The following is a 25739-nucleotide window of genomic DNA, read 5'->3' on the forward strand; positions in this document are numbered from 1 at the left end:
TTCATCTCAGCATGATACTTTTCATGAGCACAATCAATTAGCTGGCTAGTTGTGAACCATCACTGTCATAGCATATCAACTTTGCAAACCACTTGGAGATAATGATCGATATGGCAGTTAGCTTGTTGAAAATAAAATGCTAATCTGGGGTAGTCCATTCCCATACATACGGGTGACATAGAAATGGTTATTTCTTTGGGAACGGACTTTTCGCGGAGAGAAGTTGAAGAGAGTTCCTGCCCTAATTTCTGCCAGGTGGGGCATATACGGTGCATCCCTATCAGCACACCAAAATGGAAATTACTTCAAGAAAGTACTATACGGGAAGAATCTTTTGTTTTGCGGGAATATATGAGAAGAAGTTATGGAGAGTTCAAACAAAAGGCGGCATGCACATCAAGCCCTTTTGGGTCAAGCTCCACATTTTATGGAAACAAAATAATCAAGCCATTACAGTATGCTACCTACCTAATTCTCGCAGATATGTGAAGATATATAGGTTGGTTTTTATTGAAGACCATGTATATATGCATATATAGGACAGATATATGGATATGGGTTTTTATTCAAGACCATGCATATAGGTAGACGGATCACTCGAAATGAATAGAAGGGTTTCAGTGCGCCATATCGCTTTAATTTGGTGCCTTAATCTGTGTTAGTCACATGCTAGCCAGCTAGCTAGCTTGATTAGGAGTAGGAGGGGTTGTTCGGCAGGAGGAGCTACTGCTTTCCCTTGGCTCATTTTGGAGCATGGCCCACCAATACACTGCGCCATTGTCTTCGTTGATCTCGGCATACATGATGGTACTCATCATGACGATCAGAAGTGATTAATTTAGCCAGTGCTAGTCGTGCTGTGTACGTACCATCGCTGTCATAGCAGACCAACTTTTGCAAACCACGTGAAAACGGTTGACAACTCAGTTAATCTTGCCTCCAAAAGACACAGTAACTTGTGGTCTTTTATCGCTCCAGGCATATGCGTACATGTGTGGATCACATATCTCCCACTCAAGTGTTACGAGTTGGGCGTTGTTGGGTGAGTAAACGTCTAGCTAGTCAGATCATGGTGGATATCTGATCTGTGTGGTAGCAAGGCTAGGTGCGGTGACACGGCGGCGAAGCAATGATGTCTTTGCCGTTAGGGCTAACTAGGGTGAGAAAATGGCTGTGGTTCAGCCGAGCAAGCAACTTCCAAGAAATGACACCCGATGGACAAGAACCGGACCTCACGTCAAAGCAAGGGGATCTATCTAGGAGACGCACCCAACGACAGACACGTACTTACTCACTGCCGGTGCGGTGGTAAAGTAAGCTGCTTCGATGTATGCATGTACACATATGTATGGTGTTGTAGCAGTGGGCAGCTGGAGTGGATGTTCTTTTTTTCGAGATAAGTGTTAATGTCTTTAACATGCATGTGTACACATACATATGCTTGATCATTGAGTATATATCATATTACATGGATAGATTGATTGATATATAGTAAGTACAAATGAGACAGACCAACCATGCATGTGCATGTAATTAAGATATGGGTAGCTTGTCTGATCTGTTATCCAGTAATCTAATTAAGGTTAAAAAATAACAGACTCAAAGGGCTGTGTATTTATTTATAGATCGATGAGCTGAAGCAATCAATTGCATTGCATGTAATCTCAATAAATAAATAATTAATCGCCAGGTGCATGCAACAATGAATTGAGCACTACTTGTTGACACGCTAGCTAGTGCTCAGACTCAGAGCTTGAGCGACAGGTCCATCTCCGGCACCGCCTCCCCGCCGTCCGCTGTTGTGCTACCAGCCCAGCCCATGCCCATCAGGGGCGCCATCGTCGTGGAATCCGGGGCAGCGGCCGAAGCAGAGTACGTCCAGAGCTCCCCGCCACCGCCGTGGAGCCAGTGAGAGGAAGGCGTGGCGGTTGCCGCCGCTGCGGTGGCGGAGGCGTCGCGGCTGCGCTTGGCGAGCGTGCGCTCGAGCTTGTGGGCGTTCTGGTGGCCGCCGAGCGCCTGCGAGCTGAAGAACTTGCGGTGGCAGTAGTTGCAGGCGAAGGCCTCCTTGCCGGCCTGGTCGAGGGCCACGGGAGTAGGCGCAGGGGACGCCGGGCGCCGGGCGCCGCGCTGCTGGTGCGCCGTCGTGTCGAGGCGCAGGTCGAGGCTGACGCCGTGGAGCAGCAGCTGGTGCGACTGCGGCGCCTCGCCCTCCATGGTCGATGGCCGGAGCAAGCAAGTGGGTGGAAGGTGCTGCGTGCGCGCGGGCGTGTGTGTGGCCGTGTGGAGGAAGAAGAAGAGGCAGAGAGAGTGGCGCGGGGCCGGGGCGGTGGTGTGAGCGAGCGACCGCGCGGGGCGCGCCGGTATATAAAGAGGAGTGGCCGAGCACGGTGGATCGAGCCGGGCCGGGCCCGCGAACCAGCTCTGATTTCCTTTTGCTGTTTTCGCACGGCCTTGAATTAATCGCCTGACAAATCCGAATATATATGCCATGAAAAAAGAAACAGACGCTAGACCACAGAGTGCATACTGGGCATGCATGCATGCAGAGGGAGGAGGAAGCCGTGGACTAGTACTGCATGAAATGAAAACAAAATACTCCTACTAATCACATCGATGGATGCATGCATGCATGCGACAAATGGAGCTAGCACACGTTGGACTCAACATGCAGCGTGGTACTACGTACTGCAGGTATGCATGCAGCTGGCCAACGCGTGCGTGCAACTGTAGATATATCTCATATCTTGCCACCAGTACCACTGCGGTCGGTGACGACTGGGGAAGTGAGTGAGCAAACCGGCCGAGCTCGCCGGTGCTGGCGTAATCACCAACCACTTCACTTCACCAGGGCCTACCTACTCGCGTCCTCCCGTCATTTCTGCGTATCTCATATGTCTGCCACGACGACATTAGGTTGACGTAATCCATCTGGGTCCTGCTGCCACCTTCATTCCTCATCATCGATCGATCCAGTCGGTCCATGTGCCATACTGGATTCCAATTTCCAACATAGACACATGTATTGTACTACTGCCTCTCTATCAAAATATAAGACGTTTTTATAGTTTAAGCAGATGATTTCTCGGTTCTGTTCTAACACGAGTTATCAATCTTCAAGTGTTTTTTTTCTAATAAATAAATAAAAGCGGGCTTTCCTGCGGTTCCCTTCAATTGATTGAAACCAAACATCGATCGCTCGAACCTCCCAGGCACACAGCCAAGGTACCAAGCTAAGATAGAGTAAACTGATCAATCGAACGGTTGTTACCACAAGAACACTTCCCATACTACAAGTTCTTTAGAATGAAACTAATAACAAGGGGAGCACAAGGGTTTATATGGCTCAACCTTGCTGGAACCAACTGTGTTGGAGATCAGTATCGTTGACACCGCTCTTCATCACTTGTGTCCAAAGGAAGGACTAGTCCCAGCCGATTCAGAGTAGCTACCCATGACGTCGATCCAGCGTAAGCAAACACCGATTGAGGATCGTCGCAAATCACCTTTCATTGATGGATGTACACACATAGCTTTGACAGAATCATGGCTCTACGAACTAGTCAAAGCATAAATCGTGATAGTACTCCAACTGATATATTTTTCTGCACTCCAACTGCTACCTGTATGAAATCTGCACCTCAAGTATACCCTGGTCAGCACCTGTGATATATTTTTTACCGTCATCGCGGTAGAAGGTGATATCCCCTTGGAAGGAGGAAGTACGGGCCTCATCACCATGATCACTATCCGTTGTAACGCACAGGTTCAACTTGATAGTCATGAGCGGCTCCATGTATATTGGAACAGCCGCCCAGTTCCGTGAGAGTGGAAGTTCGCCATCAATAACCTCGATCTGGCTCTCTTTACCACAGGAAAAGAGCACGACGCTCTCACGGCCGTAGAGTTGGTGGTGTGCTGCGATTTCGCCATAGACGTAGCAGACGGTGCCGCTCTCACATGCGAGATCAAGTTTGACGTACACATTGGCCTGTATAGCCCTGTGCAGCGGTATGAAAGTCAAATCTATTTCGCGGTATCTTGTAGTGCGGATAGTGTGGGTTATGACATCGCTGCAATGGAAGGGGTCCAATCTGAAATCGAAAAATCCATAATCAGTGTCGTCGGCCTCTATTTCAATCGAGAAGCCGTCCTCAAGGGCAAAGTCTTCTGAGTGGAGTATCAAATTACCCTGCAAAATGTATGTATCGTCAGTGAGAATAAAAACGATTCAAAAGGAGTATATATTTTGTCAAGTCAACGTTGCATAGTTAGACTATGTTTGTAGGAAAAAACATCAAAACTATACATTGTTTGACTTGAGAAGACAAGATGTATATAGGCCTTGTATTGTTTTCATCAAGGACAAAGGGAGTGCGACATATATAATGCATACCTGTGAATCAAGGTTGCTATCAGTATGTCCTCTTTCTGAGCAAGAATAGTATGTAGAACGACTGCCCCAGGCAACCACCGTCCCCACGAAGGGGAAGCGGGGACGCACAGCCAACAGCTCCACCAGGTACCGAGAAATAGAGTAAGCTAGGAATACACGAGAGTTGAGTCCATCATAGCAAATTCTGAAACTCGGTGGTAAACCGTCGTCCTCCTCCTCTTCATCGTCGTTGTTAGAGGTCCTCCACCTCCACCCCACCCGCCGCCGCCGCCGCCGCACCAAAACCCTAAACCCTAGGGCTGCCGCTGCCGGCGGCATGACCGCTTCCGCTTCGGGCGCCACCAGCTCCGGGTCTATCCCCGCGTCGCTTGCCGCCCTCCTCAACCTCCCACCTCGCCCCCTGGCTCCTTCAGTGCCTCAGTTCTTCGGCACCACCGCCGTCGGCTCCCTGTTTTCAGCGCCGATCCCACCGTCACCGCCCGCGACGGCCTCAGCACCAGTCGCGCCGCCGCCGCCCGCGATGGCCTCTTCCGGATCCTCCTCGACACTCGCCGTCATCACGCCGACCTCGGGGGAGACGCTGCCCGCGGAGCCACCCGCGGCCTCGCTAATGGCACCACCCTCGGGGGAGATGCTGCCGGACAACTACTTGTTCTGGCGCGCCAAGGTCCTACCGCTGCTACGCAGCCGGTCTCTTCTCGGGTTTGTTGATGGTTCTCTACCGTGTCCTCCGCAGGTTATCCCTACCGTCCACGGCCCGGCCATCAACCCGGAACACCGTATGTGGGTGCAGCAGGACCAGGCGATCCTCTCTGCCATCCAGGGTTCCCTCGGCGACGGGGTCACTGGCCTTTGTCTCTTCGCCGCCACCTCCATGGACGCCTGGACGACCCTGGAGCACGCCTTTGCCCAGGTCTCTACCTCCCGCTCGATGGCCCTTCGCAGCGAACTCGCCGACATCAAGAAGTTGGACTCCTCCGCTACGACCTACTTCAACAAGATGAAGGTGTTGGCGGGCACGCTCGCCTCTATTGGTCGGCCGCTTAGCGACGAGGAGTTCGCCGGCTTCGTCATCAAAGGCCTCGACGCCGACTACGACAATCTCGCCGAGGCCGTCCAGAACGCCAAGCCAGCGATGCCTCCTCACGAGCTCTACTCACGCCTCCTCTTCACCGAGCAACGCGTCGAGGCTCGTCGCTCCTCCGCCACCATCACCGCCCAGCCGGCGGCCTTCTGGGCCTCTCGTGGCCAGCGCCCACCTGCCCCGTCACCTGGCAAGGCAGCCCCGCCCCCTGCATCGACCCTGGGTGGGGGCCCTAACACTAGTGGTGTGCCAGCTATGTGGTCGTGAACGCCATGTCGCCTCCAAGTGTCACCGCCGCTTTCAGAGGAGCTTCCTTGGCATCGGCAACGACGGCAAGGGCAACGAGCGCCAGTTTTCCATGGCAGACTTTGGTCCTCCCGCCGCCGCCCCGGCTGCCCACATCGCTGCCGCCCCGTCTGCCCACATCGCCGCCAAGGGCAAGGACCCGCGCGTCGAGCAGGGATACACACCATCCTACCCTATTGATCCAGCCTGGTACATGGACACCGGCACCACGGATCACATGACGAATGAGCTCAACAAACTCTCCACCTACCAGCCCTACTACGGGCATGATCAGGTTCACACCGCTAATGGTGTAGGTATGCCCATCTCTCATATTGGCCAAGCATCTCTTTTAACTAGTCATCCCTCTAGGCAGCTCCATCTTCGTAATGTTTTACGGGTAGCCTCGGTAACTCGTAATCTTTTATCTGTCCCTAAGCTCACCCTTGATAATCATGTCCTATGTGAATTTCATCCTTTTAATCTTTTTGTTAAGGATCAAGCAACCTGAGACGTTCTGCTTAGTGGCCGGTTGAGCCAAGGCTTGTACCGTTTGGAGGATCCATCCGCCCCGTGCGTCTTCAGCGGTATTCGTGTGTCGCCTTCCCAGTGGCACTCTCGCTTTGGTCACCCTGCCACACCCATCGTTCGTCACATAATCCACCGTCATGAGCTGCCATTAGTGTCTAGCAATAAAGAGATGTCCATGTGTGATGCCTGTCAGCAAGGCAAGAGTCATCAGCTACCTTTTGTTTCATCTACTAGAGAAGTAAAGAACCCTCTTGAAATTGTGTTTTCTGATGTGTGGGGTCCGGCACAAACATCTGTTAGTGGTCACAACTATTATGTCAGTTTTGTTGATGCCTATAGTCGCTTCACTTGGCTTTATCTTCTTAAGCGCAAATCTGATGTGTTTGATATATTCATACAGTTTCAATTGCATGTTGAACGTCTACTCAAGCATAAAATTATCCATGTTCAATCAGATTGGGGGATGGGAGAATATTGCAACCTCAACACCTTCTTTAATAAGCTTGGGATCTCTCATCGTTTATCATGTCCGCATACACATCAGCAAAATGGCGCTGTTGAGCGCAAACATCGCCATATAGTTGAGATCGGCCTCACACTTCTTGCTCATGCTTCTATACCCTTTCGTTTTTGGAGTGATGCTTTTGCTACCGCGTGTTTTCTCATTAACAGATTACCTACGCGTGTTCTTAATATGAAAACTCCGATTGAGCTTCTCTTAGGTGAAACTCCTGACTATACCTTTTTTAAGGTGTTCGGGTGTGCCTGCTGGCCTAATTTTCGTCCTTATAATGACCGCAAACTTGAGTTTCGCTCCAAAAAGTGTGTGTTCTTATGGTATAGTTCTCTCCATAAAGGCTACAAGTGTCTCCATGTCCCAACCAATCGAGTCTACATATCTCGGGATGTTGTTTTTGATGAGACTGTCTTCCCCTTTTCTGCCATGCCTCAGTCATCCACCACAACACCTTCTATGCATTCATCTCCTCTTATGCCTGGCCAATTTGAAGATGTTGCATATTCGCCTGTGTTGTTACCTAATCATGGTGCAGGAATTGGACGTGGAGCTCGCCTGGAACTCCTCCCTGACGGACCCGCTACGTCGCCTGTGGAGCACGTCGATCGGCCGGTGCATGCACCGCCTCCCGCCTTCGACCCCGCACCGGGCGCCCTGTCTCCAACCGCGCCTGGACCGGAGCCCATGCTGGCTACTGCGACCGGGCCAGAGCCTGCGACGGCCTCCTCTGAGCAGTCTCCGTCGCCACCTCTTCGCCCGGACTCCCCTCCATCGTCGCCCTCGCCATCCGCGCGGGCGTCCTTGGTGCCTACTTCGCCCGGGTCTGCAGCGTCTCACACGCCGTCGGGGCCTACGTCGCCTGGCCTGCTATCGCCTGATCCGCCGTCGCCCGGCCCGACGTCACCCGGTTCTTCTTCGCCGGAGTCCCCTGGACCAGCCTCACCTGCTCTGGACATCCCGCCGGCCCCGGTGTTTGCTCCCCCACGGCGTCCGCACACTCGCAGCCGCAGTGGCATTGTTCGTCCCAAGGAGCGCACCGATGGCACGGTCACCTATCTTGCTGCTTGCCTGGCTCATGCTGTGGATGATCCAACCGCCGAACCACGCAGTTATCAAGCCGCTATGAGTATTCCACATTGGAGGGCTGCTATGGAACAAGAATATCAGGCTCTTATGAAGAATAAGACCTGGACAATTGTTCCCCCTCCGTCTCGCATCAACATCATTGATTCGAAGTGGGTGTTCAAGGTGAAGAAACATGCAGATGGTTCCATTGAGCGCTACAAAGCGCGCCTCGTGGCTAAGGGCTTTAAACAACGTCAGGGCCTGGACTATGAGGATACATTCAGCCCAGTTGTCAAGCCTACCACTATTCGACTTCTTCTGTCTCTGGCAGTTTCTCGCGGATGGTCTCTCCGCCAGCTTGATGTGCAGAACGCTTTTCTTCATGGATTGCTTGAAGAAGAGGTTTACATGCGGCAGCCATCTGGATTTGTTGATCACACTCGGCCTCATCATCTCTGTCATCTGACGAAGGCCATATATGGACTGAAGCAGGCTCCCCGTGCCTGGCATGCTCGCCTGGCTTCAGCTCTACGCACTCATGGGTTCATTCCTTCGACGGCTGATACTTCACTGTTCTTGTTTCAGCGACCGAGTGTGACCATGTACCTCCTTGTGTATGTGGATGATATTGTCCTGGTGAGCTCATCTCCGACGGCTGCTGATGCTCTTGTGACTGCACTTGGTCGCGATTTTGCAGTTAAGGATTTGGGACAGCTTCATTTCTTCCTGGGTATTGAGGTCGCTCATCAGTCTCGTGGCAGTTTGGCTCTCACCCAGAAGAAGTACTCTCTTGATCTCTTGCGCCGTGCTGGTATGCTCAAGTGCAAGCCATCGCCTACGCCCATGTCCTCCACTGACACCCTTTCTGCTGCTGATGGTGCTCTTCTCTCTCCTGAGGATGCTACTGAGTACAGGAGTATTGTTGGTGGCCTGCAGTATCTGACGATCACGCGTCCTGATCTCTCCTTTGCGGTTAACAGGGTGTGCCAGTATCTTCATGCTCCCACTGATGTACACTGGTCTACTGTGAAGCGCATACTGCGTTATGTGCGTCTCACTGTCTCCTTTGGTCTTCACCTGCGCCCCAGTTCCTCCGGAGTTCTTTCTGCATTCTCTGATGCTGATTGGGCTGGGTGTCCAGATGACAGGCGATCCACAGGGGGACATGCTGTGTTCTTGGGTCCTAATCTGATCGCCTAGAGTGCACGCAAGCAAGCCACTGTTTCCCGCAGCAGCACAGAAGCTGAGTACAAGTCGGTTGCCAATGCAACTGCTGAACTTATATGGATTGAGTCCCTACTTCGAGAGCTAGGAGTTGCTCAACCACATCCTTCGGTCCTTTGGTGTGACAACATCGGTGCTACGTTTCTGTCGTCAAATCCGGTGTTCCATGCACGGACTAAACACATTGATATTGACTATCATTTTGTGAGGGAACGTGTTGCGCAGAAGTTACTACAAGTCAGGTTTATCTCTTCAAAAGATCAACTTGCGGACATCTTCACCAAGCCTCTACCTTCTCCCATGTTTGAGGTCTGTAGGCGCAATCAACCTCCTAGATACTTCAGGAGTGAGTTGAGATTGAGGGAGGGTGTTAGACTTCATATTGTAGCCCTATTGTGTAAACCATACCTTATTGGTATTGGACTTGTATGTCATCATTATATATACTCCTTTGAGGGTTGAGCCAGTTCCCCCAAAACCTACGTTTTACAGTCTTCATCGCCGCTGTCGGTGTAATTATCGACGAACCAGTGAGAATCATCGTCGGGGTTGGAGTCATCGTCCGCGACAATGTCAAGCCGCCCGTCGTCAGCCTCTTGTTGGCTGTAGCCATCGTCTTGAGCAGCATCAACGGCTTCTCCACCCTTCCCAGTTCCTCCTACCGATTTCCAAGGTCGTCCAACAAGATCTCGAGTCCAGCAATGAAAAATTCTAGCGGGCTCAGAGATGCATGCCTGTTTCAGGATAGGATCGAGCATTAGAAAGGAGAAATACAGCCTGATCAACAAATAATGCTTCCATAGATCTGCATCGATCTGATGAAAAATTATTTGGCATAACTAGCAGGATCAAAATAAGAAGGGCGGGTGCAGATTTCAAAATACCTGCAGACCGTACAAGATTGCGCTCAGAGATGTTCTTTCGGGCGGGCATCCGTCGGCAAAGCTCGGGGACATACCTCGCCCTTGGCTGGCTAGCTCGGCGGCGGAACTTGAAAGGTAATGGAACCCTTGATCTACCAGACGGATCGTTTGCCGTCCTGATAGACCATTTATATGGGAGATTCACTACCGAGTCCTGCTCGGCCTGGGTGTCTATCTCTCTTTCCTTTTTTGTTCTGAGCGTAATATAATCAGATTTGCTATTTCACATCTAAGTCCAGAGTCGTTGGATCATATGTCTTTAATATTTGTGCAAAACCTGATGGTCTGGCCGGTGCGCTCGCTCGTTCAGCGTTGTCTCGCGCGTAGCTCATGTCCAGGTTGTTGCTCGTACGAGGTCGGCCCGTTGTCGTGTTTTTCTTTTTTTGTGATATTGGGCTGGCAGGCCGTTTTTGTCTATAGTCTAGTTACATTTCTCTCCAGCGCCTCACATCTAGTGTGCTTAGTTTTTTTGGCCATAGGCTGCGTTCTTCTATTTTTCTTTTCAAAAGTATGTGCAACGAGTCAATTCTAGTTCTTCTCATTTTTGTACACTTTCATTTGACTCTTAGTATTTGTTTTTTGTTTGTTTCCGTTTTATTTTATTTTTTGTTTTTTGTTTTCTATTTCATTATTTGCTTTCAATTATGAACTAGTTTTAAATTCGTGGTTTTTTTGTTTTTAATTTTTTTTCTCCTTTTCTCCCTTTTACCTTTTTCCTTTCTTTCTTTCTTTTTTGTTTAAAATTCATGAACTTGTTTTCGCTCTGTCATATGTTCGCTTTGAATGTCGTGCAAATCTTGATCACGGGTTATTTTTGTCACGCGCGCTATATGTCGCGTCGTGTGATTGGTGTCTACTTGTCGACATGTTTGTGCATGCTTCTTTTGTTGGGCCGTTTTCGCCGTGCGGTCTGGGGTCTCGTTTTGGATTGGTTTGGTAATTCTCATCTAAATGAGAGTTAACAATATTTCATCTAACTCATATATTGTTAGATACACATGTTTCTGGGTCGTGCTCGTTATCGTTGCGTCGTGTTTTCTATTTGTCCCTCGTGAAGCAATGAAGGCCTGATATAATATTCTTTTTAGTGGGCCGTTATTATGTTTTGTGTATTGGTTTTTCTCTGTGGGCTTAGTTTTTTCTAGGGCCATGTGGCTTTTTATTCCCTCTTTTGTTTTTTTGTTTTGATCATGTAGCTAGATTTTTTTGTTTCAGATTTGCTAAATCCAATCTAGATGAATTTTTAGCTCATATATGTCTATAACTGTCCGATTTGTTTGCCTTAATGTTCGTACAAACCAAAACATGCGCGTCCATGTGAGCTCGCCATTTTTTTGTCGCGCGTCCTCTTGTCTTGTTTATTTTGTGTCATCATGTTCTCGCGTTTCTTTTCACATGGGCCCATATATGTCATCACTAGATCGTTGATGGCGCGCGTTGCCGCGCCCGTCTATTTTAATGTAAAATAGTAAGAATTTGTGTAAATATGCGAACATGATAGCTAAGTTGATCATGTGGAGATTTTAAGATAAAATACAACTGTTGGAAAACTGTGAGTATTTCAAATACGCCGCTTGATGTAGATCGCAACCCATGGTACATATTTTCAAAGCAAATAGGTCTAAAATACAGAAAGTCGACATGCTAGTGAGGGAGGGAGGGAGAGAGACGGAGGGAGGGAGAGACAGAGAGGGAGAGAGAGAGAGATTTATCAATAAACTGCTATGCTGAATTGGATATGTTTCCTGGAAGTGTGGTGAAACCCTTTGCAGCTCCTCTTGTTGTTGTTTGCAGCAACGACCATCAGGCCAGCTATTCATATCTATTAGCTCTTTGATATGGGGTGCTCTTTCCATGACATCGTCCACGCCTTCCTAAGAAAAATAATGCAGATTACAGTGGGGTTAGTCGAGAAAACAAAAAAGAAGTCATATAGCAGCGAAGTGAATCCAAGAACACAAATGTGAACTGCTAATGTATAAATTCTTCAAATTTAGGGTACACTGAAAGCTGAATCTTAAAATCAGAGATGCTTATTTCTGTAGGTAAGGTAAATATCTAGAAACTATAACATCTTGCCCTATAGATGAAAAAGCTATATAAAGACATTCATGCCTTTCAACATAATTATTCTACAAATCTTAAAGCAAACGTATTGAGCAAACTGCCTTTATTTAGATCAAGAAATTTATCTCACAGTTAACATCATGTAATATACTTTATGTATCTGATTCTTTTTGTGGCAACGTACTGCGGAAAAAGGCATGGCCAGCATGACACAGACTTGGACGACACTACGACAGCATGCCAGGGACACCAGTTCAACCGGCCAGCTATCGTCCAAAGTTGACAAGTCACAGTGGCCGCTTTTGTGTGTGGTGGAGGTCGCAGAGAGGCGCCACCATTTGAGGTCGAGGTCGGGGAAGCAGGACGCTTGCATGACCAGGAGGAAGAAAGCAGACTTCACCGTGTTCTAGGCTTGTAGCTCAACTATGGATACTGCTAACATCTGAAAACTATATATGTTTAGTTCTTGATATTAAAAAATCATTAGTTTATTTATTACTTTGCAACAACACCACAAAAGTTCTAAGCTTCAGGATACTGTTCAAGTGCAGCTTCTCAGTTTAGTTTTATAGAGTGAATTTGCTCCATGCAGGGATGTGCTCCTCTAGCTAACATGCATTATAAGATGGCTCTATTAGTATATCTGATCAAATGGCCAGAGCCAATAAACTTGACACCTAGTCAAATTCTGCTCTACCACATCATCTCTCCAGTTACTACATATATTTGCCTATGGTCATTTTTCAATAATGATTTCTTTGCTCCGATATTATTAAGAGTTTCCAAAATGCAACATCAAAGATTGCTTCTAATTGATTGGCGTTTGATTCAAGAAGCTGCTCGTTTGGACAACTGCATGGTTTATGATGAGGATAATGACAACTTTGGTTTCAAGACCCTGAAGAAGTGTTACCTCTTGAAGTTTGGTGAGAATGCTGTCCAAACTCCAAATCACATGATAGCATTCTGTTAGGCCACCAGGATGCGATCAGATTGATATTCTAAATCATGACATTATGTTAGCACTGGTTTACTCAAATATTTGTATGACATTATACATCAGTGTCATTCCTTCCTCGAATATGGGTCCTGATTTATGCCCTGCCTATATCGAGAACTGTAATCTGAACCTTCAGAATTTTCCATATGGTTGTTCCATGGGTGTTACCTTGTTTCCGAAAACTCCTATGAGATTAGAATGCAATTATGATCTTAGGATTCTGTAACTAATATTTACAACTATATTTGCCGTATTACCCTCCTAAGAACAAGTACCAGTACTCTATACTGTAAATCAAGGAAGTTCTTCGTAACTTTCAAGTACTCTCTATTGTAAATCAAGAAAGGTCTTTGTAACTTCCATGTATCAAGCCACCATATATTTACAGAAATTCCGACCATTCTACCGGAACAAAGGACGGGCGCGGCAATGCAAGCCATCATGTACGCTCACTGTTGTGTGCCACTGACCCGCGAGTGCCGCGTAAATTGAGTTTTTGAACCTCATATTTGTCACCAAACATTCAATAATCATTTATTCTCCATGGGAATTGTACAAACATTGGATAGGTCATTTTATCAGATAGGAACAAATTAAGAGTGTACAACACTTATGTTTGTGCATATCGATCTACCATCCTAAACAACCTCATGCATATATACAATAATAATCGGCAGTAGCATGGAAAATAAGCAATCATATGAACACACTGGATATGGACAAAATATATGACATTCCACGTAGCTAACCTGCCAGCAGCCATTGGGATCCCAGTTTTCAGAATTTAGGAACAAAAATAAACAGAGAAACACCCAGAGAAATTTGGTAAACAAGCCAGAACCAGTCCCGAGCACTTGGGCGTCAATAACTGTAGCAAATTAAGAGCAGAAATCAGCATTAGCAGGAGCCCTACTAGAGCACAAATATTGGGTACGAAGGGACTGTAGTGGCGAAGGGAAATATGCAGCAAAGTTGAAGATGAAGGGACAAACTACTGGAGAAGCACAGCTCCTGGATGTTACTGCGTCACTGCCGGATGAAGAAGGGGGAGAACCTGGGTTTCGACACACTGCATATGTAGGTAACTCGCCAATATCACATTCTGCGCAATCCCATAGCCCTGTAAATATATCAAAAACAACACACATAAACAGGGGAGGCATTCACTCACACCTTTCAAACCTGGGGGAGCATGGCAAACTTTGAAGAATACACGAACGATGTGAGGCGATGGGTGAGCGCCAGGCCAGGGTAGGCGGGGCGGCCCCACCTGTCCGTACCTTCATGGAGCTATGGATTAAGCAGACAAACATGGACTTTGCTCGTTTATTAGTACAGGCAGAAGATGTCGAGGCATCGTCTCCCTCTACGACAGAATGGTTACGTTTTTCGCCCATTGTAATACTACTTTTCTAATTCACCTGTTCCACACAGGAGCATGATATGAATACCAGAGGAACATATTATTTAAGCGATTTGCGGCGTAGTAGTAAAATTGATAGCAGAAGATGAAAGGATAATGTACGGAGTAATTACCTGTCCAAAAGCCATTTGAGAGATGATGAACGGCTGATCACAAGAATGGACAGTAGGAAAGCTGCACAATCTGGCCAAATCAATTGACGCATAGCATATGAACATCACCTGCACATACATTTTTTTGGCAGAGGGTATGAGTATCTTTTCTGTGAGACGATATGAGGACATGGCAATTGTTTGAAGCAATTTAAAGGTAAAATACCTGAGCATATCGCCGAAGAAGATGTAGATGCTAGAGCGTGTTGTGCATACAAAACCAGGGAGGGAACCATTATATAGTACCACTGCGCACAAGAAAGGTTTGCAAATTTACCAGCCATGAACGAATGAATAATATGCTATGATTGCTAGCTTCAAGGAGAGAGGAGCAGTTTCCAGCAGAGGAGGGCCATGATCGCAAGCTTGAAGGAGGGCAGAGCAGTTTCAAGCAGGCCAAGAGTTTGCGGGCGCCCACCATCGCGCCGGCCCCAAACCGTGCCAGCGCCGGCCCCACCTACGGTCGCAGGGATCGACCGGATGGACTCGTTCCATCCCTCAACCCGTCTTCAATTTGATGGAACCAGGATCGACCGCACCGGCTGCTCCTCTCCTCCGGTCGCTGGATTGGGCGGGTGGACCTCGATCGGGATCAGGATTGGGCGAGCTTGATCGGGATCGGGAGGGCGACTGGATGCGGTCTCGTGGGGACTGGATCAGGTGGGCTTCGGGAGCGGATGGACCTGGTAGTTCGTAGGCCTCACTCCTTCGATGGGCTTCCAGCTCGCTAAGGCCCAATGCACGAGAGGGCTCTGTTTCGGCCTGTGGAGCAGCAGCCCACAAGATAGCCGGGCCAAATTTCGCACAGTGCGGCGTAGATCGCTTCTCAGACAAGATCCGACGGCCAGAAATGCTTAGATCGCGAGAACGGACGGCTGAAAACGCAAATCGCTGTGAGAGCTCGCTTTAGGTGCGGTTATACTGTCCTTAATTTGGGGGTTCGACGATGCAGCTTATCCTCATCTTCTCACTGACGACCTTTGATCCCTATAATTTTGTCTGTGATTTATTTTTCAATCCCAGTTATAGGTCCACCCTTGACATGCAACTGGCCTGTAGTTTGTTTCATCCTAGTTGCAAGTCAAACCTTGACTCGCAACTAGGCTTGTAGTTTCGTAGTTGTCCCAGGTACAAGTCCACCCTCAACTCGCAACTAGACTCATAGTTTTTCCAATTGCAAGCGCTTTATCTTCTTCCTTGCTTTTCGCTATTTGTTTTTTGCGTATCGGGTTGTTGGCCTAGGCATGTTTGGCTTCGCTTTTGTCCCCTTGACTCGCCAATTGAGGCTTGACCATTTTCTGTGCAAGTTGCAAGTCCACCCTCGACTCGCAACTGGAACCCGATATTTTTGTCCCACTTGCAAGTTCACCCTCGACTCGCTACTAGGGTCCGATCATTTTTTGTCGCGGTTGCAAGTACATCCTTGACTCGCAATTGGGACCTAACATTTTTTTTGTCCCACTTGCAAGCCCACCATCGACTCGCAAATATGGCTTGACCTTTTTTCCTAGTTGCAAGTCCATTGTCGACTCGCAACTGGGACTTGACATTTTTTGTCCCAGTTGCGAGTCCACCGCCGACTCGCAACTGGGGCTCAACCTTTTTTCCTAGTTGCAAGCCCGTTATCGACTTGCAAGTAGGGGCCGACCTTTTTTTTCGTCCCAGTTGCAACCCCCTCAACTCGTAACTAGGACCTGACTTTTTTTGTCCGAGCTGCAAGTCCACCCTCAACTCGCAACTAGGGGTCCGACTTTTTTTGTCCAAGTTGCAAGTCCACCCTCGAGTCGCAGCTGGGCCCGACATTTTTTTTCGGTTGCAATTTCACTGTTGACTCGCAACTGGGGCCCGACATTTTTTCCTCCTAATTACAAGTCCACCCTCAACTCGGAACCGAGGTTCGACCTTTTTTTGTCCCAGTTGGAAGTCCACCCTCGATTCGGGGCCTAACCTTTTTTGTCCTAGTTCCAGGTCCACTCTCGACTCACAAATAGAGCGAGACTTTTTTTTGTCCAAGTTGCAAGTCGACCCTCGACTCGCAACTCGGGCCCAACCTGTTTTGTCCAAGTTGCAAGTCCACCCTTGACTTGCAACTGGGGGCAAACTTTTTTTGTTCGAGTTGCAAGTCCACCCTCAACTTGCAACTAGGGTCCAACCTTTTATGTCCGAGCTGCAAGTCCGCCTTTGACTCGTAGCTGCAGCCCAATTTTTTTACAACCAGCTGCAAGTCCATCGTCGATTCGCAACTGAGGCCTGACCTTTTTGTGTCTCAGTTGCAAGTCCACCGACGACTCGCAACTTGGGCTCAACCTTTTTCTTGTCCCAGTTGCAAGTCTACCCTCGACTCGCAACTGGGGCCCAACCTTTTTTGCCCAGTAGCAAGTCTAAACACAACTCGCAACTAGGGCCTGACCTTTTTTAGTCGCAATTGCGAATCCACCCTCGACTTGCCACTGTGGGCTCGACTTTTTTTGTCCCAATTGCAAGTCCACCCTCGACAGCAAACAAACGGCAGATGAGCCGACTCAAGTAGCTAGGATATGATTTTGGTTTTGTTTTGTTCATGTTTTCTATTTTTTATTTTATCATTTTTCTTTATTAGTTTTTCTCTCCTTTTATTTTTTCTATTTTCAAAAATTGATCTCATTTTTTTCATTTTTTCTGATTATTTTTTCATTTATCATAAATTCACAAGATTCAATAAATGTTCCAAATTTTATAAATTTGTTCATTGTTCTAAAATTGTTTGTGTTTATCAAATTTAAAAAATATATCAAAATGTGTTCATCTCCGGCATGCTTATTGGAAAGAAAACTAATATTCTAGCGAGATTATCTCCATCGTAAGAAGAGAAGAACGCGAGCTATCGTGTAGTGTAGAGTTGTAGTACGACTAGCAACAACAACAGGAAGTGTCGCGAGTTGCTGTGTAGTGTAGTATAGTACTACAACTAGCAGCAACAAAACGAAGGGAAGCGAGCTGTCGTTTGTAGTAGTACGACGACTAAGAGCATTAGCAAAGGAGCAGCGACATCGGTAAGCCTGTTTATAGTAGTATTAGCAGCATTAAGCAAGGGAGCAGCAACAGCGGCAAGCCGCGAACATGCTCTGGGTAGCCTTTTTTTAGTCGTGCTTGGTGATTCTCAAAAAAACAAAAATGACGCTGGGCTGGACAACAACAAAAATGGAAAACAACAAACCAGTGCTAAAAAATCAACTAAGATAATGTCATGTTAGATGTGAGGTATTATCTCACACTAGTAAAATGCCCGTGCGTTGCTACGAGCTACAAGTGAATCAAACAAATAATTAAGATTGTCTCCAACGGTGAAGCTCATATATCCTTCCCATGTCCGAAGGTGTTTTGACATCAAATGGGTGCCCAGCCGGCACCCCAAAATTAAACCAGCTAGACAGTTCAGCCTTCCCCAAATACATATCATATATGGAGGAGAAATATGGTTGTCCGGACTATTCATCATGTTATCTCCAACAAAAAGAGGGCCCAACACAAAAAAAATCCACCTCACGACACACCCTTTCCTTTTCCTGTCAGACCATTCCCTTCCTGCTCGATTTTCATCGTAGCGTGACATTTCTCGATGGAGCCCTCTCATTTAAAACTGGATGACGCCCACCTCGCCTTCGCTAGCACCCTCTCTCCTTCATACCGAACTTCTCCATGGACCATCCAGGAGACCCTGCAAACCGCCCAACTCTCCACCCACATCCCTTCCTCTGTGTTCGTGTTGATCCGCCGCCTCCATGGAAGGGGAAGGAGGCATTGGCCGCCCACAACGCCTCCTAAGCCAAGAAGGCAGATCCAATGTTTCCTTAGCCACTGGACAAACTATGATGTCCGTTGTCACTGTATCCATTATTAACTCTTGAAGCAACCAACAAATGCATGTACCATTCTATGCTAACTAAAACATTGTATGACTTGATGTAAAAAAAATGAACCGCTCGCTCAAGCAATTTGCTGCAAAGTCAGCTCTAGTGAAATGCAATTTGCCAGATTTTCTAATGTAGGGAAATTATTCCGCTCATAGAACGATAATTGAACAGAACAAACCCCAACCCCAAATCACATCCATCGCATAATATAAGTGGGAGGCCCACATGTGTGTACAAAAAAAATTACAGAACAAGTGAAGATCCCACGTAATCTCACGTCAGTGACAGGCTTAGCTAAACTTTTGTAAAGAAAAATACTGCTGCTGACTACTTCAAGTAACCTACTACTGATGTATCAGATATAACTTTAAAAGGTTAATCTCAGTTTTACAACTTACTGTTGCGTCTAAAAATCAGTTCATCTCAATGCACACATGAAGTATGGTTTGCTTCCTAGTTCTTTCATGTTTATGCCTGATCACACTTTGATGCACAGACCCATCGTGAGCTATAAGAAGGTAATCATCAAGTTAGCAAATGGACCAAAAGTGAATTTATTCACATACTCAAACAACAGAAAATCAGAAACCGTGACTGGAAACGCTTCCTACCAGGCATCTGATAGCAGACGTTTGTCAGACTAATCGCACACCGTCGGTGCTTCTTTCATCTCACGGCCGAGATTGCGTCCGAAATCCTTTGATTAGTTTCCAAAACAGCCTGATTTTCCACCCATAACTACTCCCGCATTAATCTCACCTGCCAAAGCCCACCCGTTCCCATCCCCGTCGCCTGCTCCGGAGCTCGCCAATCTCGTCCCCGGCCGCCCTGCCCTTGTTCTCGCCGCCATGAACCAGCCTCCCCAATTCCCATGAGACACAACTCGCAGGTGCGTCGTCCCACACGATTGTGGTGGCCGGCATTAGCCACGTCGAGCATGACAAGCGAGCTCGCAGTCCATGGTCGTCCCGGTTATCTACACTTGCTTCGGATCCCCCGGCGTCCAGGCCACCGTGGCGGAGCTTCATCTCGGTTTTCGAACGAATCCATCATGCGAGGAACCTTGCTGGAGTCGCCCCCCATCTCCTCTGCAGGTAGCATCCTCATCTGACCTAGGTAATTCTGGGAAATCTTGATATAGCCCTCTCTGATTTCTAACATGTTTGTATGTCACCAGTGTTGTTTGATGAATTTTGTACGCCTCCATTGTGTATTTGTATAACTCATTCATTATTTTGGCCACACCATTGTGTATTATATGACTGAATCAGAGTAATATTTCTGAATTTGGTATGTACATATGTACATGTGCTTCTCAATTTTGGCTACAATATAAGTGAGAAGCGAGAAGATTTTTGTCGCTCTTTTTCCCCTCTTTGTTGTCTATGTTCAAAGTTGGTGAAGGGAGCACACGCTGCTGGTCGCGCGAATCCGCCATACCATCCTCATCCAACCTTTTCATGACTATCCTCGTTATATAGAAAGTATGTCGAGATTGCATCCGTACAATGCTTCCAGCTTTTCATGTTTCATACATACATATAGTACTACTACACCATTGCTGGTTAAACTCTGCTTCATTTATCATGCCAATGCTTCTACATTGAGTCCACTTTGCTTCGTACATATCAAACTTGTGCTTCTACATCGTGTTCAGTTCTGCTTTCTGCCAATCCTTTGCACGTTCTTGTAGGCATCATGTTTTTACTTAATGAACAACTAAATCATGCTTCCTAAATTTCACACATATTATGGACAAGGTGCATGTCACCGCTTGTCTTAATTTGAATGACTGTGCATAGATATTTTGCACCCCATTTTTCTTATATGTGCTTCCACTATGTAGAAATTATGTTGAGATTACATGAATACGATGTATCCAGTTTTCATGATTCAATTGTATCATAGTTGTGCTTCTTCATGGTGCATAGTTTGCTTCATATATGGACCATGGTTATGCTTCTTAATAGTGTATGGTTTGCTTCATGTACTTAACAACTGTGCTTCTACACCTTGTTTAGTTTGCTTCATTTCCATGTTTCATATTATTTTGTAGGCGCCATGTTTGTACCCAAATCAAACTACACATGCTTCCTAAATTCCTGCAGAACTAACTTGAGCGAAAGATCTTGCTTTACTGATTGTGAGCATGCCACGGTTGTCGATGGGGGCATGGCGTGCGACGTGAGATCAAGCATATTGCTCATTGTTTTGTCATCGTGCTGCAAGCAAACAAGCAAGATGCACACTCGGCTGTCAAAGGTCAAGGGCATCGTACCCTCGATGGTGCCGGCCTCTCTGGTCCTCACCAACTCTTGTGGCTCGCGATGTCAAAACCCACAGATTTGTGGGACAAAAGAAGGTCATCGAGGCTAGGCCGGACACGATGGATGGAGCAGAGCAGGGAGGGGCTTCGACAGGACCGTAGCGGCGGAGCGACATAGTAGGCAGGAATCCTACAAGCTATGTACAAAGCAACTAAACTTCTAGTAAGCCAAAAAAACGGCGGTCATAACACATGGAGTCATACCTAAAAAACAAATAAAACAATACACATGAAACTGCTTTGAGAGAAAAAATGACTGGATTATGAAGCATAGTTTGTAGTGTTGGAAGAATGATTTTCAGATGATGAAAGCAAAGCATATTTGTATTTCTTGGAATCACATCCCTAATATGCTTGATAATGGTTATTTTTATAGGAAGAATGTCTTATTTTGGTGGTGCAATCCTCTAGGTAGAAAACAAATATGTATTAACCGTAGCAAGTTTAGTTCACTATGGGCGCAAACTCATTGATAAACGGAAGCAAGTTTAATTTTGCATTACACTGGAAAAACATTTTTTATGATGTCAAAGAACATCCACACGAATGGAAGTAAATTTAAATAAAAATGGAATCAAGATGTGCTTCATGAGGAAGCAAATAGCCTCATGCGAAAATCAAGAACATGTACTCACGTGATTTCTGGAAGTAGTTTTCGCCCTGGTTTATGGAAGCACTCGTTAGGAAACAAACTTAGAAAGAATCAGGCGCCATGTTTCCATGATTTCGAGGGAACCATGCAAGGAAGTAATATTCAGGATGGAGAGAGACGCAGGGATGCAGGGTGTGCATTGCGGGAGCGATTAGGAAGCAGCAACAAATTAGGGATTGGAAGCATCTAATCAAACAAGCGGACTACCAGATCGAGCGTACGTCCGGCATCTGACCCAACGGCCTTGGACTGGTCTGATAGTTGCGAACTATCAGTAGTCTGATGGCTAGTGATGCCCGTGATGATATTGATACAATCAGGGAAATTAATTATGATGCATTTGTTCACAGCAAGAAAAATCAAGATTTCACCTTGCTATTTTAGGGACATTTGTTTTAAGAATTTTAAGCTACACGCAAGAATACGCCATCTAGTACATTTCATGAGGGTGTCAAATATAACACAAGTATGCATATAGTTGAGGCATCCAGGAAATCTCTTGCACTCTGAGACCAATAGAATTCATCTCAGTGTACTAATCAATAGTTAAAAATTAGCTAGAGATCATTTAGTGTACCAGATAAGTGGAAGTCAAACTAAATAAAAAAAGATGAAAAATTAATAAAAACCATGACTATTCCTAGCAATTGATGATCCTATACAGGAAGATCTAGTGCATATCCCATTAGTAAATAATCTAGGCATACAGGTACAGAAGAGCCACAAGCCTGATTGGAGCTTTAGTTTAACATGAAGCAGTTGCTTACAGTCCAGAACATAGTGGCAAAATTGCACCAAGAACAGGATCTGACACTTGCATTGTGGTGTTTTTTCACTGTATATCTGACACACACACACTACATGCATTCTGCAGATAGGTGACTTACCAAGAGGTAGGTCACGAAATTACCTAGAGCTGCGAGGAAATGGAAATCAAATGAGGAGGGAGAAGAAAAAAAAGGATTTTTACCTTCTTCCAGCTGGTGGTGGTCTTGGTTCTTCAAGATTTCTTTTTCGGCAGTTGAGGTGCAGCTGCCGGCGGTATGATAAGAAAACTGTTGCTATTTCACTCTCACGAATTAAACTCACTTGTATGTCATCTCACTTATGCCAAATCATAAATCTTGGTATTGAATATCCTCCTGCAAACAAAATCAAATGAAGTTAGACAAGAAAACTACTGCTATTTCATGCAAATAATAAGAGGCGAATTACTCAGCAAGCAGTTTAATCCTGAGAGTGAACACAATATTGCAGTCTCATATGCTCACCAGATTGGTAAAACTTTACAAATCACATTAGAAAAGTACCATGGTAATTTACCTGACAGAGAAAGAGGTCAAGAAAATGCAGGATCAAACTGAACCATCAGCTCTCACCGGCTTATTAACCGCAAACTTTACAAAATCCAATTTTTTTTTAAATATGATGCCCACGAACAATAATGGATCAAATGGTTGTATCTGATTCCGAACAAACTGAGGCCCCTGCCCAAACAACAAAAAAGGAGTTTCCTGATTCATTAATTTGATGCACCAAGTATAATCCAAATAGGAATATGTAGCACTAAAATTGATGAATGCCCAGAAGTGAAGTGATACTTATCTATTTGGGAGAATTTTACTGTATTGATACTGAAACTTTGAGTTTCAGCCATCTGAGTGTTAGTCTAGACAAAGAGCATGTAATTGGACCAGCTGCCTATGATACAAAGGCATTCTTTTAATGCAAGGTGGAAAACTGGGACTAAAATGATCCCTTAAATATCGATCTAGCCAGACCTAACAAGGAACCGAGTGCTTACTCAGAGGACCAAACTTTCGATATATTGACAATATATAGACATAAAACTAACTATACAAAATTAACCAGTGATACACGCAAGATAAAATTGGCAGCCAATTGCATTTTTATTTCAACAAGCACTTGGTATGTACATGGACCAGATGACTGAAAAAGGGTTTGCTGAAGCTCGTGAAAATGCACACTTGACGGGCCATTGGAAATATGAAAACTACCAAGTAGAATCGCATTTGAAAATAATTTTCACATGCACAGATTACTGGGAAAGAATGTCACTTCGCAGGGATGAAGACACGATAATCTGCATGTTTCGAAATTAAACAAAACAGCACCAGTGTTTATACCTAGAAATAAGATGAGAAAGTAATATCTTAATGATCGAAAAACAACTGATAGATATACATGTTCTCTCCTGGCAGGTATATACATGTAATGGTCAAATCTGCCATTGTTCAGATATAACAGATCTGCAGCTATATATACATGTTCTCTAAAAGCATCTATACATGTAATGGTCAAGTAAATAAGATACGGAGGGTAAATATTAAGCGTAACCTTTTAGACATCTTTGAGTTGCTCACCATTAGCAAGGAAAGTGGAAGGTCCTTTTTGCTTGGAGTTTGGCGAGTAGCAGCGGAGGAGCTTCTTCTGTTGCATTTCGCCTGTCCTATAAGATAATCTACCTGCAGAGGACATAACCCTTGTAGATAATCCCCATGTACAGTCCCATAGAAGGAACAAATTCGGCAGAATATAAGTGAAAGCAGTTTGATGCAGACAGGAACTTCATGTTGCTTTTTCTTCCGTCTGCAACAAAAATATATTAACAGAATCAAAACAAATTTAATGCACACACGTGAAGACGCATGTCTATATTTTCTACTCTTGTTCTTTACAATTAGATAGCCATAAGCCCAGGGCAATGGAAAATGTAGACCTAAAGATATTTTCTACTCGGCAGAATATATTTTGTACTCTTGTTCTTTAGAATCAGACTGAACTCTGTATGCTACTTACTCATAAGTCCAGGGCAATGGAAAATCTAGACCTGATGTGTTGCAGAAATGCACATCGCCGTGCAGTTTTGTTTCCGCCATGTCCTATCTCTGAAGAAGAAAAGCTTGAGTTCTCACAGTGCAGTAAGCAAATCAGGAGGGTTCGGGATGAAGAAAACTCACCCCTTTGCGGTCGGTCGGATGGGGCGGAGCTCGCGTTTGGTGAAGACGTGATCCCCAGCGGCGGCGGCGAGGAGGAGGCGGAGATGGCCGGTTCCCGAGGGCCGGATGAGATCTGCAGCTCGCTCCACCCAGGGAGGAAGGATACCTTCCTGAATCCATCCATCCAGGCGGAGGCGGAGGCGACCTCGCGCGGGAAGTAGGCCGGGGCGGAGGCTCGCTGGGTTCGAGGGAGGGGCCAGGTGGGGGTCCGAACCGCCGGGGCACCTAGTGGAGGTGCTCGGCTGCTGCAGCGGTTGGGGCGACGGCTGAGTCGCGGGAACCGGCCGTGAGGCAGGATCCGGTGCGCCTCCGGCAGATCTGGGTGGGGGGAGACCGGCGATGGGACCACTGGTCCCGTGGGCGGGGGTGGCGGGGCGGTGGCGCTCCGGGGAAGACGGCGGCAGCGGCGCGCTCGGGAAGATGGCGGCGGCAGCGGGGTGGCGGCGCTCCAGGGAAGAAGGAGGGTCCGGTGGCGCGCCGGTAGGAGGTGGGGATGACAGCGCCGAAAGGAGGCGGGGATGACGGCGCGCCGGAAGGAGGCGGGAGTGGTGGCGCACCGGTAGGAGGCAGCGGCGACGGGATCGGGGGGGAGGTTGGGGATCGGACGAGGGGATTTTTTTTAGCGGGTCGGGCAATTCGGGGTGTGAGAAGGGGACGAAAAAAACCGACGAAAAAAACCGGACGAAAATAAATCCGGAACGGAGACTATCAACTAAGACATTAGAGTAGAGATCTAGATGTGACATAGACAGAACCCTAATATAATACCTCTCTTTCCAAGATAGTGGAGGTGCTAGAACCTTCATAGTGGAATCCATCGCTGAAGTTTGGCATCTCAGGGCAAGAAATAACACCTATTTATCAGTATATACAATCCATGACATGACATGACATGTTTGCCTTCATATTGGTTTCTTTTTCGCAGGGCATGCATCCTCGGGTTTTCTTTTCACCTTATTTTCGGGTTGATGTTGTTCGACTGCTAAATTTTGCATTCTTAATAATAGATATATGGTTGTATGCATCATCTTAATGGAGAGGACGTGAGTTATCCTCCTTTTCAAAAAATAATGGTTTCTTTTGTTAACACAATACAATTGCAGATGCTCACGTACACGTACATACACTCTTCTATGAATGCAAGCACGCACACCCGACGCCTATGAGCACCTCTGAGATACTAA

The 25739-nt window shown here is 46.5% G+C and overlaps 2 protein-coding genes across 24 annotated transcripts; both read right to left on the reverse strand.

The window, feature by feature from the left end:
* Window positions 1-1522: 1522 nt before the first annotated feature.
* LOC123125441 (zinc finger protein 4-like) lies at window positions 1523-2327 on the reverse strand. The gene has a single exon (XM_044545933.1). It carries the CDS (start codon window positions 2212-2214, stop codon window positions 1747-1749), a length of 468 nt encoding a protein of 155 aa, XP_044401868.1. The 5' UTR covers window positions 2215-2327; the 3' UTR covers window positions 1523-1746.
* Window positions 2328-17866: 15539 nt separating this feature from the next.
* On the reverse strand, window positions 17867-25185 carry LOC123122606 (uncharacterized). 23 transcript variants are annotated; one of them, XR_006460298.1, is made up of 7 exons: window positions 24517-25175; window positions 24356-24444; window positions 23920-24145; window positions 22859-23022; window positions 22506-22677; window positions 18956-19065; window positions 17954-18464 (listed from the first exon to the last, which is right to left on the reverse strand). XR_006460298.1 is itself a non-coding variant. In XM_044542831.1 (6 exons), exons 1-5 carry the CDS (start codon window positions 24677-24679, stop codon window positions 22891-22893), a joined length of 483 nt encoding a protein of 160 aa, XP_044398766.1. In that variant the 5' UTR covers window positions 24680-25181; the 3' UTR covers window positions 17954-22677; window positions 22859-22890. The 23 variants fall into 23 exon arrangements, 5 of the variants coding, with proteins under 5 accessions (XP_044398766.1, XP_044398768.1, XP_044398767.1 ...); XR_006460295.1 differs by having other exon boundaries at window positions 18956-22677; window positions 24517-25181; XR_006460302.1 differs by having other exon boundaries at window positions 17954-22677; window positions 23920-24021; window positions 24118-24145; window positions 24517-25179.
* Window positions 25186-25739: the final 554 nt, after the last annotated feature.

The sequence above is a fragment of the Triticum aestivum genome, chromosome 5D (genome assembly GCF_018294505.1).
Source record: "Triticum aestivum cultivar Chinese Spring chromosome 5D, IWGSC CS RefSeq v2.1, whole genome shotgun sequence".
Lineage (NCBI taxonomy): Eukaryota > Viridiplantae > Streptophyta > Magnoliopsida > Poales > Poaceae > Triticum > Triticum aestivum.

Bases quoted from the DNA above. Each gene is read 5' to 3' on its own strand.
- LOC123125441 (XM_044545933.1), bottom strand. From the start codon at position 2,214: ATGGAGGGCGAGGCGCCGCAGTCGCACCAGCTGCTGCTCCACGGCGTC.
- LOC123122606 (XM_044542829.1), bottom strand. From the start codon at position 24,679: ATGGATGGATTCAGGAAGGTATCCTTCCTCCCTGGGTGGAGCGAGCTG. The intron at 24,445-24,516 runs GTGAGTTTTCTT...TTTCTTCTTCAG, and splicing joins ATCCGACCGACCGCAAAGGG to AGATAGGACATGGCGGAAAC. The intron at 24,146-24,386 runs GTCTAGATTTTC...TTTTTGTTGCAG, and splicing joins GCATTTCTGCAACACATCAG to ACGGAAGAAAAAGCAACATG.